This window comes from Chaetodon auriga, chromosome 5 (assembly GCF_051107435.1).
Source record: "Chaetodon auriga isolate fChaAug3 chromosome 5, fChaAug3.hap1, whole genome shotgun sequence".
NCBI classification, from domain to species: domain Eukaryota; kingdom Metazoa; phylum Chordata; class Actinopteri; order Chaetodontiformes; family Chaetodontidae; genus Chaetodon; species Chaetodon auriga.
Window position 1 is genome coordinate 23918844 of NC_135078.1, and position 18200 is coordinate 23937043.

An 18200-nucleotide genomic window follows, 5' to 3' on the forward strand; every position below is an offset into this window, starting at 1 on the left:
TTAAATAACCACGGAGGGGTTGAATCGTGCAATGTCAACAAGAATAAACTCCCACCATGGACCTGACAGCCTGGCTCAAGAAAAAAATGTGAGGACAGGATTTATCCATATTGCACTGTCACGGATGGAAATAATGCGATGCCTGAATAAGAATCCACAATGCAAATTTAGCTGTTTTATTCACTGTGTTTGCAGCTAATGTTTCTCCCTGGATTTCATGTCTTTTTGTGTTATTAGAAATTTCTTTTTCCTCCCGAGCCAACTGCTCAAGCAACTGTGAACTTCATGCAGTTCATGCAAGTGCTCTTTTGTGAGAAATTATTCGATGAACTAAATGCCCTCTTTGTTATTTGACGAAATAAAAGAAGAAAATTGTTTTTGGAAACAGTTTCTCAAAAAAGCACAGATTGGCCATACTGTGTTGAAAGATGCATTTCTGCTTAGAAACAGTGGAAGAATAGCTTGTATCAGTCATTGCAGCACGACTGCAGGATGCATTCATGGTGGTGGATGATGTTTTTCAGAGTCCTCATAATGACAGAGACTTCAAACTCTGGAGGGAAAGCGAATAAGCCCGGGCCAATATAGGCAGAATGAGGCTGATTTTGCCATTATAACGGTGAGCTCTTTTCCCTCTTGGATGGCAGCCTGGGCTGACAGTCAAACATCATTATGAGCCAGTGGCCTTGCAGTTTGTCACTGTCAGAGCCTCTAAATAGAGACTTTGTTTTCAAGATTTGTAAAGATTTATGACATTCCAGGCGCTATTTAAGCGGTGATGCACAACGAAGTCATTTTGTTTAATGTGAAGCCACTTTGGAAAATGGCAGATTCTGTGGGTTGTGGGCTTATTTCCTCCAAGCACAAATATAATATGAGGCATTGTGCTAAATCTTTCTTTCAATCGGAGGAAACACAGATTTCATGTGAAGCGCTGGGCTATGATGACATTCTCCTCATCATTGTTGAGTCCACCCTTGAACCCTGTCCCAAAAAATCTTTTGCAAATTTGTGTGAGTAGTGGGGATGAACCCCTGTTGTCAGCCAGCAAAGAATCGGCCGAGCTAAATGCTTGAATAAAAGATTCACTATGTGCTGGATGACCGGATATTCTTGCGATGAGTGCAAGTAACCAGCATATTTATTGCTTCCTACTTCCTTCCTTGATGTGTTGTAGCCGTGGCCTCATCACTCCTACAGCTGGATCCTGAACGAGACTCTAAAGACTCCCTAATGAAAGAGTAAGTAATCGTGTAAGGAGGATATTACCCATGAATCACAGAAATAGTTTCACAAAATATATAAGCTTTCACAGAAAATCCTATAGCAATATCCCAGGAGATCAAAGAAATATCTCACAGGCCAAGTGAGGTCAGTATAATTTCCCTGCTGAGCAGCACAGGTGCATCTTCCAGCGGCTCCCTGCAGGAAAATTACAGGAGCATCGTGGTGATTTTTCTATAGGGTAACATTTGGGCCTCGATGTGACCGAGTCTCATTGGTTTTCCAATGAGAGCGCCCACCGGCAGCGCCCTCTGCTGGCAAACAGAAACTCCTCTTTATAAAGTGCTGTGATGCCTCGACACACATGCAGTCGGTGCGAAAGAAGCGTTCACTCCCTCCACAGGAGCGCACAGCTTTTTGAGGAGCCAGTGGTGGGGAAAAAATCCAGTCAGCGTTTTGTAGCACTTTCAGATGAGTTCATCCACCTCGTTAGAGATATTGGCATAGCTGACAGATCATTTATGCCAGTTTAAGGGATGTTTTAGGGACAAACTGTCTCTAAGGGGCAATTGGAGCGGCCAGTCTGAGCCCTTATAATGCGGAGAGATCAAGTCTCAGTAGTTTGTCGGTATGAACGGAGCGCAGACGGACCCTGAGAAACTGCTTTCATGGATTGACTGATTGATTGATTGATTGGCATTTGATTTTTTTTTATTTTTCCAGTATCAGAGGATTTCCCTGCGTCGTGGTTAGTCTAATATTCCCTTAAAAAATCGCGGATTATAATTGGGAGTCGAGGATTTTTTTTTCCGGAGGTGCGTCTTTAATGAGGATATTGATTTTTTTTTTTTTTTACAGTTAGCCTACGCCTGGGTCAAGGATCCGGAGAGGGGGAATTAACCTTTCACAAGGTGGAAATATTAGTCTTTTTGGATCCTAACTCATCTCTGTTGCCGCTGAGTCCAATATGAAGTCTGTCACTGTGTGGATGTGCGTTTACTGCTTTCTTCTGCTCTTAGGTGAGAAGTGAAATAACGTGCATTTGTGCAAAATGTGAATGTTCACAGTCATTGAGATGCATTCTGACATCAGTAATCAGTATCAGGCAGCATCTTGTTGTGTGTGTCCACTTTTCTCATGCAGGAGTTGTTTGAGCGCGCAAGGTTATTCCGCCTCTTTTATTATGTGTAGTAAAATGCTGATGGGCGTTCATGCTGTTGCCAGATGGCTTGATTAAATTATGTTTAATTGTCACCCGTAGCTTCAGACCGAACTTGATCTATGCGAGTGAATCACTTATATTGGATCCATCAAACAACCGCAGCTTCCATAGCAGAGATACAAAACTCATTATTGTAATAACAGCAGAGTCCAGCGTTTTGTCAGCAAATGGAACATCTCTGAGGTCTCTTCAGTCACACACTTGCGTTTGGTTGAAGAAAATACATCATCATCATCATCATCATCATCATCATCATCATCATCATCATCATCACCATCTTCATCATCATTATCATCATCACCACCGCGTTTATCACCATCAGCTCACTTCTCATTATAAGTGTCCATAAATGCTGCCGCTTCAGTTAAAATAATCCGGCTGATTAAATATTTTTACAGTTAACTTCATGTCACACTCTGCTCGCCCGTGGCTCTCTGGTTTTGATGCAGTATCCCCTCTTTTCTGAGCTCAATGCCCAACATCACCACAAGGGGTCTCTCTTGTCATTTCACCAGAGCTGCCTGTACTTTGGTGCGTGTGAAGGTGCGTTTGAATCTTGACTCCTGTCAAACAGCAACACTTGAGTCTCTGCTCTGTGGATCACTGTTTACTCATTTTAAGCTCATTTTCTGGTTACCCAGATGTGAATTAAGTGTAGTTCATGTCTTTGAAGTGCTCGTTTGATAGGAGATAATTAGTTATTCATCAATGATCAAGTCTTCCTTTGATCAGATTTAATGGGAAACCAAAAGCTGCAGGTTTTTTTTTGCGTTTTAAATGCACTAATGTGACTAAAGATAATTACACAGAAATCATTGCATATACAGCAACGAGACATAACAAGACTCCGTGTAGAGATGTTTAAGATTCATGTGGACTATGAAGAATGTCTTGTTAAAAGCTGCCTTGACATGTATGGGCATGTTGGTGCCATCAAACCTGTTTATAGGTCCCTCTTCCAACCTGTTGCATCAACAAAACATAATTAAAAGCAGGTTTATGCCATGTGCCTGCACTTGCACAAACACTCATACTCACACGTTTGTTTACAATTTCTGAGCCCCTTTCTCTTGTCACCTCCACCCCACCTCTGTCTCCTGGTCCCCACCTAGATGAGGCAGCGAGTTCCTGGGATGGTCCCTCAGCTTTGTCCGCGTCCTTGGCCAACGATTCTCCAGGATCTCCAGACACCGGGTCTGGGCCAGGAGCTCAGCCAGAATGGGTGGACTGCATCCAGGCGAGTGACATGTGCAACCAGAACCCTTACTGCAGCTCTCGGTACCGGGTGATGCGCCAGTGCCTTGTGGGCAAGGAGAAGGAAGCCATGCTGGACAACAACAGGGAGTGCCAGGCTGCCTTGGAAGTGCTGCTGGTTAGTCCTCTGTATGACTGCCGCTGCAAGAGGGGCATGAAGAAGGAGCTGCAGTGTCTGCAGAACTACTGGACCATCCACATGGGACTCACTGAAGGTAGGAGAGAGATGGTTTTACGATTGTATGTCTCACAAAATTCATATCACATCATGTTTAACTGTGTGGTGAGTTCAGAGCCTGTAATATAATAAAACCTCTTTAAATCATGCAGTTTCTCTCTAAAACTACAAATATAGTAAGCATGTGTGAAATTAGGACTTGCCTTTTTCCCATTTTCCCCAGTCAGCTTATTATGAATGCTCTGGGTCTTCACTGTCGTTTGTTTCTGTAGTCCCTCTGTGGCAGTGAATTCATCTTACAACACGCTCAGTGGTTTTGTTGTTTGAATATGTATATGTATACTGTAGCAGGGATCTATGTACAGCATTAAATGCATACAAGAAGATGCATGTGCACTGTGCAGTAAATAGTCTGTGTCTGTGGATGTGCAACACACCTCTGTTGATATTAATGTCTATGACTTAGCACATCCTTCAGAATTATAACATTTACTTTAAATGAATCTTCCGATCTCAAGTATCAGTGTGCTTTCCGAGCAAAGACAAGAAGGATGTACACCACACCCATTGTTGATGCCCTATTCCCTGATGCCCTATTAGAGTGATACCCAGAAGCCCCTGATGAAAAATATATGCTTTCCTACTTTCCTCACCCTCTTGAAGGTAATGGACCTATAATGGGATTACATTACGTAGACCTGTTATGGTAGACATATTGGTTTTCACCTAAAGTGTTCCATATTACCTTGTAATTAGGTTGCAGTTGTATAGCTCAGTGGCCCTAATGTGTCCACTTACAATGGGCATAAAATAGCACTTTTGTAACACTGGAAAACATTTGTTTTTTTACATTGCAATACATTTAGAGAACATAAAGCCGCCTCCTGCATCACTCTTGGTCAACCCTTAAGGGTCAAAGCACATAGTGTTTCATATTAAGACAAATCTGAGTCAGAGCTGCTAGAGATGTCATGCCCCGGTGATCGCGCTAAAGGGGGACCTTAACCCAAGAGTGACATTTCTTCATGCTCGTACACGTGGCCAGAGTCTCTGTGGCTGTTGTCAAGCGTCGTGCCACGTAAACATGGTGGACATAATGTACTCAGCTGTTTTGACACGTGGGCTAATGGTGGAAACGCTGCAAAGTCGCTGAGCTTTGAGCATTCTGGGCTTTTGCGTTGTGATCCGTGAAGTGATTCGCCAGGCTGACTGCTCATAGCACCAGCTACACTTCATCAGACTGATGGCAGCAGAGGGTCCCTGACATGAGTTCAAGGGAAATGTAATGACATGGATGCTCCCCAGGCCTTCTGTCTCCCTCTCTCCCTGTCTCACTCTTTCTACTTTCGCCGTCAAATAGCTGCATCACTCAGAGTGTTTGTGTTTGAATACATCATGCAAGTTGTCTGGCTGTCAAGGATAGAGACCTCCTGTGTCTGCAGTATGCCCTGTGTTTCTCTCCAAATAAACGCCTCTCAGCAGTGTCCCATTTTGGCCCTGTCGCCCTCGGAGATAAAACCTGCTTTAACACAAACGAAAAGCTCTTACAGTGCGGCTTTAATCTAATCACGATCCATTGTGCAGTCAAGCAGGCTTTTGTTAACTGGAAACAATCTATGTACAACATCCATCTCTGGAAACAAACATGAAGGGCCGAATCCCAGCAGACCCTCTCGAAATGGTGCTAAACCACTTTTTCCACCACAGAAATCATTTGCTGACAAAACAGGAAGTTTTGGGTTAGATAACATGTAATGTAGCTTTTAAAGTTTTTTAAAGCGTTAAGAGCGCAAGAGTATATGAGAGAGAAAGATAAGAAAAGGGAGGAGCGAGGGATTGAAGGAAGAGTAGAGCTGGAGAAGGTGAGAGGGTGACAGAGGAGGGCAGAGACTGTTAAAAACCTGTGTTATTTTTACTAATATCTGAAACTTTATATGAAAATGTAATGTATGATGGCTTAAGGTCAAACGCATTTGGCCACTTTTCTGCAGCCTGAGGCCATTAGAAAGTGTAGAAAGCTATATAGAAATCAAGCTCCAGCCTTTCTTATGACCCGTGTTGTCCAGGCGCAGGAAGTTGGCCTGCGAGCTCGAGGGCTTAACCGCTGTGTCTGTGAAGAGAAGGCTGATGTTGACCAGGGATGGAAACAACGCCCTGCTTCCAGACCAGCCCTACACAAACAGTACACTAATACTCCACTGCCTCGGGCGAGGTTATCACACTACCTTATTTAGTGCATATTCTTAATTTCAAATAAGGAATATGAGCTAAAACATATGCATTTACTGTATGTATGGTTATGTGAACTTTTTTAATTTGTTGGAATTTAGACTTAATCATCATTCATGAATGAAGGATCAAGACGAGTACAAGTGTGGGAGTGTGTACTTGAATAAGAGACGACTGTGTTTGAAATATGCACATTACTACAGACTTTGTCCAGCAGATCTTTATTTTATAGATTAAATGGACTTTGTCAGCGAGACCATAAGGCATAGAAGTACTCGCCATGGAAACAGTTCAGGGGGCTTTAAAGGTGCAGTCAGCAATTGCGATCTAATACATTTTTTGTCTAATTCAGCGAATATCTCTTCACAGTCCGCTAGCTGCGTGTTCTGTGTGTGCCCTAAAATTCATGTTCATACACAGCTACCTTAAACTAACTCTAGGTTACATTTATATACAACTACATTGAAGTCAACGTGCAGGACTGTGACACCAGAATCTGGTTCGCGTCCAGACCGTGGTCAGGTTCAGGCAACAAAAGCGCTTTGGTTCAGTCTAGAGAAAGATCATGATTGGTTCAGACTTTTTCAGCATTAAAACAAACCAGGATCTTTCCCTAACGTTAACCAGTGCCTAAACATAACCCTAAAAAGGCTGAATAATCCTGTTGTCACTGTGAGCGGATAGGAATATATTAGTAAGCATATGCTCCGTATCAACATTTTTGCCACCTGCCAGGTGCATTAATTAACAACATTTCCTGATTATGTAAATTTAAAACAGATTTCGGTCTGCATTACTTTTCTTTCAAAATATATTTGCTGTTGCTGATTAATTCTATATGAATGTTATTTCTAGGAGACAGGGCTCTACACAGCCCTGCCTGGAAATGAGAAACAAAGTGGCTCAGACCAAACCACACAGCACTATTCCAGCCAATCAGCAGCAGGGGAGCCATTTACACTCTGACCTCTGCCTCTTCCACGTCCTCGCCCACGAGCAGCACGCCATGGTAGTAATGAAATTTAAACAACATCAGAGACATTATCTTGCCAACCTGGCATGAAAATATTTTACTTGTTGTGACAGACCTCACGCTCTGCAGACGCTCTGGTTTCCACCATAGTCCTCTTAAGTGTCAGCTAGCCCAGCAGTTAGCGCCGTCGCTTTGACAATGCACCTCCATGAACTCGGGGAGGCGTAGCTTCTGAAGGTGCACTGAATTTGTTTGGCTGATGAGCTCATATATCAGCAATCTTTCTCCAGAATCGCTCCCTCCGCCTTTAAGCGATAAAGAATATCAGTCATTCAAAGAGTCAAAACAACCTTGGGAAGATCTGCTTCTTCAAATCCTGTCCTTTGCTGCTCTTTCTCCTTCCACTGAGGCTTATGCCGTTCAGCTACAAAATGGTTGCGTTAGCAAAGGTAAGAACTTAATATTCCACGAACACTCAGGTTTTTTTATTTGATTAATTTTGTCGTTGAATGGATAATAATAATAATATAATAGGCTTATAATAAAGATCCATATGGAGAAGGAAATAGGCTCAAGGCAGAAATATATTTATGAAATATATTTTTCACAGGTGCCTCCTTTAGTCCCTTATCGTAGTATTTTGCAGCAGGTGTTGCAAGTGGCCTCGAAGTAGATGCAGAAATAAAACACTTGCAGTTTGGAGATATTAATGGTCAAAGTTGAAGTTTGAGTTGTCTTGAGATATTTTAAAGTTTTGTGTCTCACTTTTCATTTCTAGTTGAGTTAATTCACGATGTGGTCTCACTGCCATGGAAGGACATTAAACAATGGTTCAAAATGATAAAGGGACACAAGGGAGTATGTGGTGTCACCTTGTATGTGAGATGTGTGTTAATCATTGTTAACCACCATCAGCCAAGCATCAGCAGCACTTGTTGGCGTGATGTCAGCACATATAATGGCTGGTCTCTGCAGACGGCTCTGCGCAATCCAAATTAATTTCAGATGAAAGTCGGTATTATCCATGCATGGGCTTTAAACCGAGCTACATGCACCTCTGTTACCTCCCTTCCTTGACTTCACTGCTCCTTCAGTCTGACAACTGGAAATGTCACACTTATTTGAAAGCAAACTGAAGAGTCTCCCCTGAGACTGGAAAGTTAATCATTCAATCTTTAACCAAGTCAAACCAGACTCGCTGTAAAGAGGCCTGGTGGGAAGGCCCTCAGGCTGCAGTGCGTCCTGAGTTCCTGAGACATAGCCGTAAATTACATTGGTTATAGAGAACCAGGTCCAGACGCTAAGGAGCTGCACGAGTCTCTCCAGTTACATAAGTCCAGGGAGAAGCCTGAATCTCTGAGAGGTGTTTCAAAGCTGACGGTGTGTGTGATGAAATTGTGAATTGCTGCTGAGAAAACACTTATGGAAAAAAAAAGAAAACACAACGCCTCGGTATGACAACGTGACTCAGTACCATCATCAAGTGTTGCTTCATGTGTCTGCCTGCAGAAAGCGTTTTTACACATGTCAGCAGGTGTCGGCAGCTACATTTCTGCAGCATTACAGATTTTGAAAGGTATCATTCACTGGTGGGAATCTGAATAATAAGGCATGGCAGCTATGATGTGGGGTCAGATTCCCTTCTTGATTGCCATACTTCTGTTCCCTGCCTTAAGGCTACTGCACTGCCCTGAAAGGCTAAAGGGTATTACAACGCCAGGCTTTGAGCCATCAGTAATGGTGCTAATGATGAAATGTTAATTGTGTTTTCAGAAAACGGAAAATGGCAGCTGAATTCAATGTGTCAATACAGCCGTCCTTGATGGATAATGGGTGGTTTCTGCTCTGGAGGAGCCTGTGTCGGTGTGAGGCAATGAGGTCTAGCAGTTTGAATCTATAAAAGAAGTAATTACTAAGAAAGAAACATTGGCTGCTACACACAGGAATATTGTATCGGCGGCTATGGGTCTCTTTGAATTGTGCTCCGGGTCTCATGTGGATAAAGTCTTGTAGGTTTGCAGTAGAATTGGTAATTTAAACGATACGTTTCACACCTCCAACATACATTATTTCATAGCCTCAGCTTATGAAACTATAGCTTGGGTCTTAAAGTAGGAATCGAAGATCTTTTGTGAGGACCTTTCGGAGCAGTTTAATTAGTTTAGCCAACTTTTGCTGCAGAGAGAGGAAGGTGGGTGCCACCGGCGCTCCACACCAGTCTGTTCCACCTCATTGTCAGAGGAGACTGGATATTTACATGAAATGACGAGAACAGGCAGTTTTGTGGAATGATTTATTTTCTCCATATTCACGAATGTCAGCGTTACAAAGGTCACCCTCTGAATATGTCACTACTTCATGCTAATACCACAAGCTGGCCCCTGCGCCGCTGTTGGGAGTTAGATGAAATGGACAGTGTAAGAATGCCGTGCACATCATGATAGACTCAGGCAGGGAAGAAGAGAAATGGAGAGAGCGGGAGGGAGGACAGGAGGTGAGGACAGGACGGTAGATAGATGACGAGTGGGGAAGAAAATTTAAGAGAGAGACAGAGAAAAGCAAAGAATGAGAGAGGGAGAGGTGGAAAGAGAGAGTCATAGGGGGTAACCACGGAGGAGGGGGGGTTACAAAGGTACACAGTATTCCTGGGTGAAACCATCATTACTATGAGCAATGGTAGCAGTCACCGACCATTACCTTAGCCATCCACTGTCATAAGCAGAACATTTTTCCAGCCTGCTCCGCATGTCAGGGGATAGGAGAAGCAGGCTCCTGCATGCTGAATATGTCCTCTCCGTTTTCTCCCTCCCTGCGCTGGAGACACAGTCGGCACTCGCTAGGTGGCTACTTCATCATCAGAGGAAAGGACGTGTCGATAGCTTCTGGATGTGATCAATAAGGTCTTTCAGAGCTTTCCCCTCCTTGTCCTTTTCATGCCTCCTTCTCCCCTTTCATCTTTCATCCCAAAATGTGAAAAGGATCGGTGAAATATGGCGACGAAACAGGCGCTGTTTGTCCTCATAAATCTGTCTAATGATTTTCCATACTGTAAGGTGAACTGGCCGAGATGACTCCCATTCACTATGAGACGGTGACAGTGTGGCTGCGATGAGGGCCGGGTAGCGGGCTTTAGATTAGCCTTTTATAGCAGAGTGAGTTCTCAGGATCTCTATCAGACAGGAGAGTGAGTGACGGGCCATTCTGCTCAGTGAATACTGTCATGATGTGGGCATTAAGGCTCACTCCTGGCAGAAAGGTTCACAGCGGTGCTGAATGAATGCGCATCGCAGAAGTCAACTACCAGACCCAGCGGCTGTCATCACAGCATGGTTACTTCTCCTCCCTCCACCCCTCTCCCCTCTGTCACCCTCCCTCATTAATTGAAATAGCTGCTTGTTGGAATAAGTCAGCCAAGTTTTCTTTCTTCCATATGGTGGAGTCAAAACTGGGAGTCAGAACTGCAATTTATACAGCTAGATGAATCATTTGGGTTCTCATCCCTCTGCTCCCAGTGCAGCAGCACTTATCATGCAGACAGTAAATATTTAAGTTGCCTAATATCAGCTATTTAAGCTACTGTAAATTTGTAACATCCAAAACGAGGAGGGTTTCTTTTCATTCATATTGATATAAAGTGTAAGATGGTGAGGAGAGGCTGATATATTGGGCTGCACTGCTGCTGCCTGTTTTTAATGTTCTCCCCAATATGCTGCTATGCCATAAAGATGATAGCCGTTTTTACTTAAGTTTTGCAGGATTTACATCACATTCAACATTTACTACCTGACACCAGGTATTAAAATGCTGATTTAGGTAAGCGAGTGTGTAACTATTCATATTAACATTGCAGTCGCATAGCCAAAGGGGAGGCTGAAAATTTCAGGCCTCATTTTCTCAGCTGTGTTTGCCCACCACACCACGCTGGATTGGAATTGTGACTTGAAATATTATTCTGAGCTAATCCAATATTCTATTTGTATGGTTTGAAATTGAGTTTAAAGTGTCAATATCACTTCAAAAGCTGAGCAGTTAACTGAATTTATGGCTCAACTTGTATTCTGTTAAGCGCAATTCCAAGAAAGATGCATTTGTGGTATCACTCCACTCTATCTTGTCTTTGCCGAAATGAGCGCATTATGGGAGCGAGTTGAGAGAGTTGAAAGATTAATGCATTTATCCCTGTGTAATAAAGATGTGACTTCCTATTTTCCAGTGTTTCCTGTGATACATTTCTATAGAATACAAGTGTGCTTTTAGAAGCGATTTGAAGAGGAAAGTGTTCTGGCTAGCCCTATCTCCACTGACAGCTCATTTGCAAACTTTGGGAGCTCTGACAGCAAAGGCTCGGTCACCTTTTGTTGCCAGCCGAGTTCGTGCAACAACCAGCAGGGCTCTGCTGAGGACCTCCGGCTGTGCTCCAGGCTGCTCCGGCTGTGCTAAGCTTTCTTTGTATGTGATTGATATAAGAATAGAAGTAGTTTTTGCAATATATTGTTATGATTTGAGTATTTTACCTTTTTTCAACACTGCCTGCGGCAAAAAATAGGCAGCAATATAAAATCAATATTAAACAGGAGCACAATCAGTACAGGGCACCTTTAAAAAACAAAACAAGGTGAATGACATTTATTAAAATTGACTTTGCTTCCAGCCATAAACGGTTTGCCAAAAATGTCACTAAAAAATCCATAGGACAGTTTCCATCACCTCAGGAGTTTAGCTTCATTGATAATGCATATGAAAAGGATGAGTGATGGCTTCATAAAACCGCTTATGGCAAAGAAGAGGGCTGTGAATCCACTTAAAAGCAGCATTCCTCTCATGCTGTAACTCGGGAAAGGCCTGATTGCCTGTCTGAGCAGTGCTGGTCATGCTCTATACTGTCAGAGCAAATGAAGTCAAACGGAGGCTTAATTACAGCGATAAGTTGTTGCCCTGTGGCTAAAAACATCTTATCACTAAACAGCTGGGAAGAATTTTCTATTATGAATGCATAATTGGGTCCAGGGTGACTGTCAAAGAGCAGGGGTTTTTTAAGTACAACAAGGCCTCCTGCTGTGGGCTTTTTAACATCCTAAGGGTGTGTGTGATTATAGTGTGTTCTGCAATTTTATGATTCAACACGGCTTGTAACATCCATGTAAATAAGCTTTTAAAATTCATTAACTACAGCTGCTGTTGTGGTCCGACGTTGTTGTTTTACAGGATCGCCACAGCACGCGCTGCACAGCTCTGCTTGTGAAATGTAATGTGCCTTAACAATGTTTGATTCCCGGCTGATTGTGCAGTGGAGCTTCTCTACATTGTAAGAAGCTGCCTGAACAAAATGGTAAGCAACCTCATAACAAGATGTTTTGCTTTTGGCGAAAGACGGGGCGTCCTTTATGCCATGTTTCTCTGTATAGTGCAACATGTTCTTGGTGTACCGGAGGAAGCATTACACTTTCCTGGGGAATGTTTCCTCTTTTTTTTGAAATACACTGTAAATGTGTCTAAAGCTGAAATAAGACATGAAAGGAAGGTTAAGGTGGTTGTTTGCTGAGTAAGTGGTAGTCTCGAACTCTCGAGAGGCTTCTAAAGCACTGTAGCTTTAGTAGGTAATTGTTGTAATTAGACATACTGAGAGATCTTGAGTCCGGCGGCCTTTCAAGTCCTTCTCTCTTCTCGGAAATGTACAGGCTACCATGAACAAAATTGTGGGTGATGCAAAGGCAAGCTATGGAAAAAAATACACTCCCAGATAAATTAATGTACATCTTTGAATAAGCAAACAAACAAGACAAACAGTAACGGCATGTGGAGAACAAACTTGGAGGATTTAGGTGATTTTCTCCCTTTGTGTTACTTCTCTCTCCTTGTCCAATTTTCTCTGTCTTTGTCTGTCTTTTCTTTTCTCTCCTTTGTGACTCTCCTCTGCGTGTTTTTTTTTCTCCTCGAACACACATACAATCCTCAGCTGTGCCAGATGTCAATAGCTATATGTGCTCAGAGAATGGCCAGCTGAGCCGCTCCGTCTTGTTATGATTGTAAATATTGATGGAGAGTAGAGGTGTAGAACTGGACCCAAAGCAATGACTCTGCAGATGTACTCCAGTCTGAAGTTGGTTTTCTTTACTCTGTGGACAAATTACAATAGAAAATTCCCTTCAGTAATTCCCTTTTCACTTAATGTGTGCCAGTGTACATATCTCCCTGTGCTTTTGATTCGTTTCAATAGACAAATTCAACCTGTACTTTGTGCATTCTACTTGTAGTGAAGTATCACCGCAGAGCTGATGTTATCGTGGCTTTTATTCCTGATTTCTGACTCTTATTTGATGATTAAATATGTCCACAGGAGACATGAATAACACTATACGTACACAGGCACGCCGAAATACACCTTCCACAACAGCCTTACCTATTATCAAAGCGGCTACACGACAACATTTATCAGCTTGCATCATCTTTTTCGAAAGCGTCCGAGGAGGATGTTGATAAACAAAATGTGCTATATCTATTGATTTGATCTGCTGATTGGCTGTCTCTGTTGCATGGTCTTGTACCAACAGGTTTCAGATTTTCTCATTTGTGGCAGCGGGCCTCCGAACCTTCCTCACAGCACCCTCAGTGTGTTTCTGTTGGGATCAGAATGCAAAGCTATTACACACTGGAGGGCTTGTCTCAATCACACCGAATGGCTATGAATTTTAAATGCGGGATTAGGGCCTACAGAGAAGCGGGCACATGGGGGAGACTCAGTCAGTTGAGTGCTAATTTGATTTTGAATTTTTTTTTTTTTTCACAAACAGCTCTGGCAACACATTGTTAACAGGGAAGACGCATTGCTTATGCTTTAGTCCTTCAGCTGCTCCCCCAAATCAAACCACAGCAGGAACAAATACTCTCCGAAAGGGAATGATTTGACCATGATTAACATCCCGTTTTCCATAGGAAAAAAAAGAACTAACTGCTCATCATGGGTTGCCTCAGTTGTTGGTCAGGCAGTCCAATGCTGGGAAATTACATCATTACAGTATGATATTACATTTAGTCGGTCCATTTATTACAGTGTGATGATCATGAAGTGAATTTCCTCTCTGTTTGTGTGTGTCTTTTGGGTTATTGGAGCTAAAATGCATCCTTCCATATGTTTTTTGTAATGAATACTGACAGTGTAGACCTGAAAGGCTTCCAGGTTCTGCTCTGCCGGGAAGCCAAAGTGCAAAGCAGGTCATCCACATGAGTGTTAATGAATCTTTGCCATCCTTACTGTTGTTTCAGGTGGAGACATGGATGACTCATCACCGTATGAACCCGTGGCACCTAACCGACACCCTGATGCTTTCCGTTTGGCCTCCATCTCTTCAGGTATGACCGGTTTCATTTTACACACGGTGGTTTATCATAGGAGTGAAATATTTGTTGTAGAGAGGATGAAATGGAGGTTCCTTTGGGATTAGTAACAATGCTGCTGCTTAAGGAGCCTGTTTTGATCCTTCCTCGACGGCGTTCCACCGAGTGTCCTTGGCCTTTGAATAAATGGGATGCTTGCCATTTCTCTCCTGCGAGATACAGTTTTTGTGTATGTTGCACAATAATTCTATGCTACCCCACATTTTTCCCAGCTATTGATTCGGTTTTAGTTTGATTTCCTCTTTGGTCTACTAATTAAACAGCCCAGCACTCGGCAGGGGAGCTATAGCCTACTTTTTAATTTACTGGTTATTACCATCATGGTATCACTAATCAATGGAGATCTAACTATAAGACACAGCTACAATGGTTAAGGCAGTGCAGAGGAGTGACTTGTACAATACGTATGATTGGACACAGACGCCTGTCCATTGCAAGAGCTACAGGCTACAGTCACTTGAAAATTCAATCGCTTTCTTTCATCCAGTTCTGACAGAAATTTCCAGAGGATGTTCTCCTCTGTTTTTTTTTTTTTTTTTTTTTGTGTGTCATTTTTGCCAAAAGCAATCTACAAACACTAAAGGCAGCACATTTTCCTTTTCTTTTGGCTGATGTATCTTGCTTTGTTTTATAACTGGGAGGTACAAGAAAGACACGCTTTCTGCATAATCCCCTTAGCTTGAAATCAGCAGTGTATCACTTGTTTTTGAAAATGCACTTGTTTGATATATTGAAAGAAGGAGAGAGCACCAGTGAATGTGGAAAAAGTGCGGGCTTTGATTACTCTGGAGTTTTGAGAAATGATGGCAAACTGCCTTCACTGATTTAAGTGCATATTCATCTGAAGCGCATGCTTCCGCCAAGGCTGCAGAATCCTCAAAATTAGCTGTTTAAATGATGGAAAATGCTTAGAAGTTGCATTTGGATTTGAGATCTGCACCAAAATATTTATAGTCAGACACAATCACGCTGATTTATGTTTAGTTTTAATAAGGCTTTGTAAGTATAGAAACACTCATGACCTCTGAGTTATGGCCATTTCAATTTATCCTGTCCCTGCACTGCTTTCTATATGCAAAATCATCAATCAGGTATTGCAGTATATGTCAAATAGTTGAAATGAAAAAGTATGTGATATCAGAAATGAAAATTTTCGTTCTAATGTGGTATGAGCCAAATCTGGCAAAGGCTGGATGACATTCGTGAAAGAAATGGTTGAAAAAGTGCAAAGATTTATTTAAAAACTGGAAAATCTTTGTGCAGGCTGAAATATGCATGAAGAGAATCCAATGCATGAGTTATGAGCGAAAACATAAATTACTTTTTAAATGGGTACATGTTGGTGCAAAACAGTTCTTCTTTGGCACATGGTGAAATTTCTTCATTGAAGTATATTTAGTAATTTTGACATATCCTGCTAAGTAACAATCAAGCAAGATAACACTGAAAGAGCAGAGAGAGATGCCGGAGACGCTGATCATCAAGTACAAGTGCCCTGGTACAACAAGGAGCGTAGTACAATGTACCTAGACATATTAAGATACAACAGGGGACTCATTACTGTATCCATTTTGCTTCAGCTGTTTCCTCCATTCTCTCCAAGGTGAAATATTGGATTTGTTCTCTGAAATCTGTTTAGCCGCAAGCTTTCCTCATTATTTATCATTTCTGAGGACAGAGTAATTGATTGTGGCGCTGAGAGAAAACCACAGGCAAAACAGATAAGTAATTATACACTTGTTTTATGGAAATACTTCTCATTTCGATTACTCAACCACACAAAAGTATTCATAATCATGTCTATAAATGTTAAACTGTACAGAGACCGAGGGAATATATGATATCTGGTTGGTTGATGAGTACCGGGGAATGTATACTCTCCTAGAGGAAAGGTAGGAAATTGAAAAATAATCTCTGCTATTTTAAAAGTTTTTGTCTGGGTTGAAGATAAGGGGCAGAAGTTGTGATAGAAATGAAAAAGAATTCTGCATTACTGTATGCACTCACAGTCTGGTTAAAATTAAAGAGACCATATGGAGACTCTGTTTCTGCATCGCCCCAAGTGATACCTGCAAAGCTATTTCACACAGGCTTCTCCTTCTAATGGGACTGTGTAGTCTTAGCCGCTCATTTTTACATATCTTCAGACTGGAAATTTGCATGTACTGTATACACACAGACAAAAAGAGGTCTGTCCCTTCGGTGATAGCAGTATAGCCAAGGATGGCTGCATTAGAAAGACAGCAATGAATCCTGCCCATCCTGGCCTGGCTTGGCTGGCACTGTGCACCTGCATCAGCAGCGTTTCTTCACCTCCGTGCTCAGCACAGTTGCATTCAGGGCCAGAGTGTCCTCGTCGATGTCAGTGGGCCTTTTTTTTCCACTGATCTCTTGGCTGTGAGGCACACAGTGGTCTCTTAGGCCCTGCTCCTCCACCTCTGTGTGCCACATCTCTCACCACAGAAGGGTGAAGGTGATGGCTAAACTACATTTGTGTTGCTATAAGGTGGACTGCCAGAAGTGTCGTAAAAGAAGTATATTGCAACTGTCGTGCTACGAGCACTGACAGTGTGCTAACTTTGAGAAGCTATGAGAAATAGCTGGCTGAAGAAGTCAGCCAGGTTACCAGGTTGCATGAAAAAAGCAAACTGACATGTTTCTCTTGCTCTACGAGGGCAGCAGATTCTTGAAGGGCTGCTCATTTTCCTTTCCATATTACTACTTCAAATGCACATACAGCCCACTTGATACAGCACCAGACACCTGGCCCAGTTAGACTTCTCTATCATCTGGAAGAAATTTGCTTCTCATCGCATCCAAGAAGTGCAGCGTGAGAGAGATTCTGCCATGTTTCGGCCATCTGTCATGAGGTGCGATGCTGCACACCTGCCCACATCCTACGTTCTGCTTACTTCACACTTCGCTATGTCATGCTGTCAGTGTCAGGGCAGACGGTATGGTGATAGATGGAGAGCACGGGTTATACAGGGGAGCAAACATGTGAATACTGACAGCTGACTGGAAGTGGAAGTGACCCCTGGTTACCAGCAAGTGTGAATGCTGTTAAAAACTGTGCTGTTCTTGTTTGGGAGTGCTCTTAAGAGCTCCAGTGCACCCAGTCTAGTCAGCACCTACAACTCATAACAACTAAGCCTGCTGTTGAAATACGGTGACGGTTTCGTGCTGTAAACCTGTAGCTCTCTTCACACAGTCGGTCAAATCAGCCTCGTGAAAACTAAAAGCTGCATAATCGCATTCTGATCTCCGCAATGTCCTGAAAACACAATGTTTTAGCGTCACTTTGAACATACCTGTTATACATATCGGACACAAGTGAGAGACGCGTGGAGCACGACAGACAGCGCTGCGTGGATTCTTAAACACAGCAGGAATGAAAAGATTCAGTGAAATAAGTCAGTCGCCATAGAGAGTGAATGAGCAAGTGACTGAGCGAGAGAGAAAGACAACTTTGGCCCTTATTGTCAGTGCCTGAGCTGTAGTGCAATCAAAATGAAAACCACTCCGCTGACAGAAACAAAGAATATTGCAGCAAATTTAAAGGATGCTTGTAAATGCCCTTCACAGGTGCTCTCTGCTCACCAATACAAAACCACCGCGCAAGCTTAGCATAATAGTGTTTTTTACCTTACTGCTGCACAAAGTTGGCTTTTACCGTAATTTCATTAACTGATGTAGGTAGATTTCTTTGTGTTTCAGCTTACAAG

At 42.6% G+C, this 18200-nt stretch overlaps 1 protein-coding gene across 3 annotated transcripts in view; it reads left to right on the plus strand.

The window, feature by feature from the left end:
• Positions 1 to 1584: 1584 nt before the first annotated feature.
• The window catches only part of LOC143321177 (GDNF family receptor alpha-2-like), a 45046-nt gene continuing 28430 nt past the window's right edge, over positions 1585 to 18200 (plus strand). The window contains exons 1-4 of one of the 3 annotated variants that reach the window (XM_076731354.1): positions 1585 to 1972; positions 2083 to 2243; positions 3559 to 3915; positions 14344 to 14430. In XM_076731354.1, the coding sequence (XP_076587469.1) occupies positions 2192 to 2243; positions 3559 to 3915; positions 14344 to 14430 (496 nt within the window). In that variant the 5' untranslated portion in view covers positions 1585 to 1972; positions 2083 to 2191. Of the gene's footprint in view, positions 2244 to 3558; positions 3916 to 14343; positions 14431 to 18200 lie in introns of all 3 variants that reach the window. The other 2 variants (XM_076731352.1, XM_076731355.1) reach the window with 2 other exon arrangements.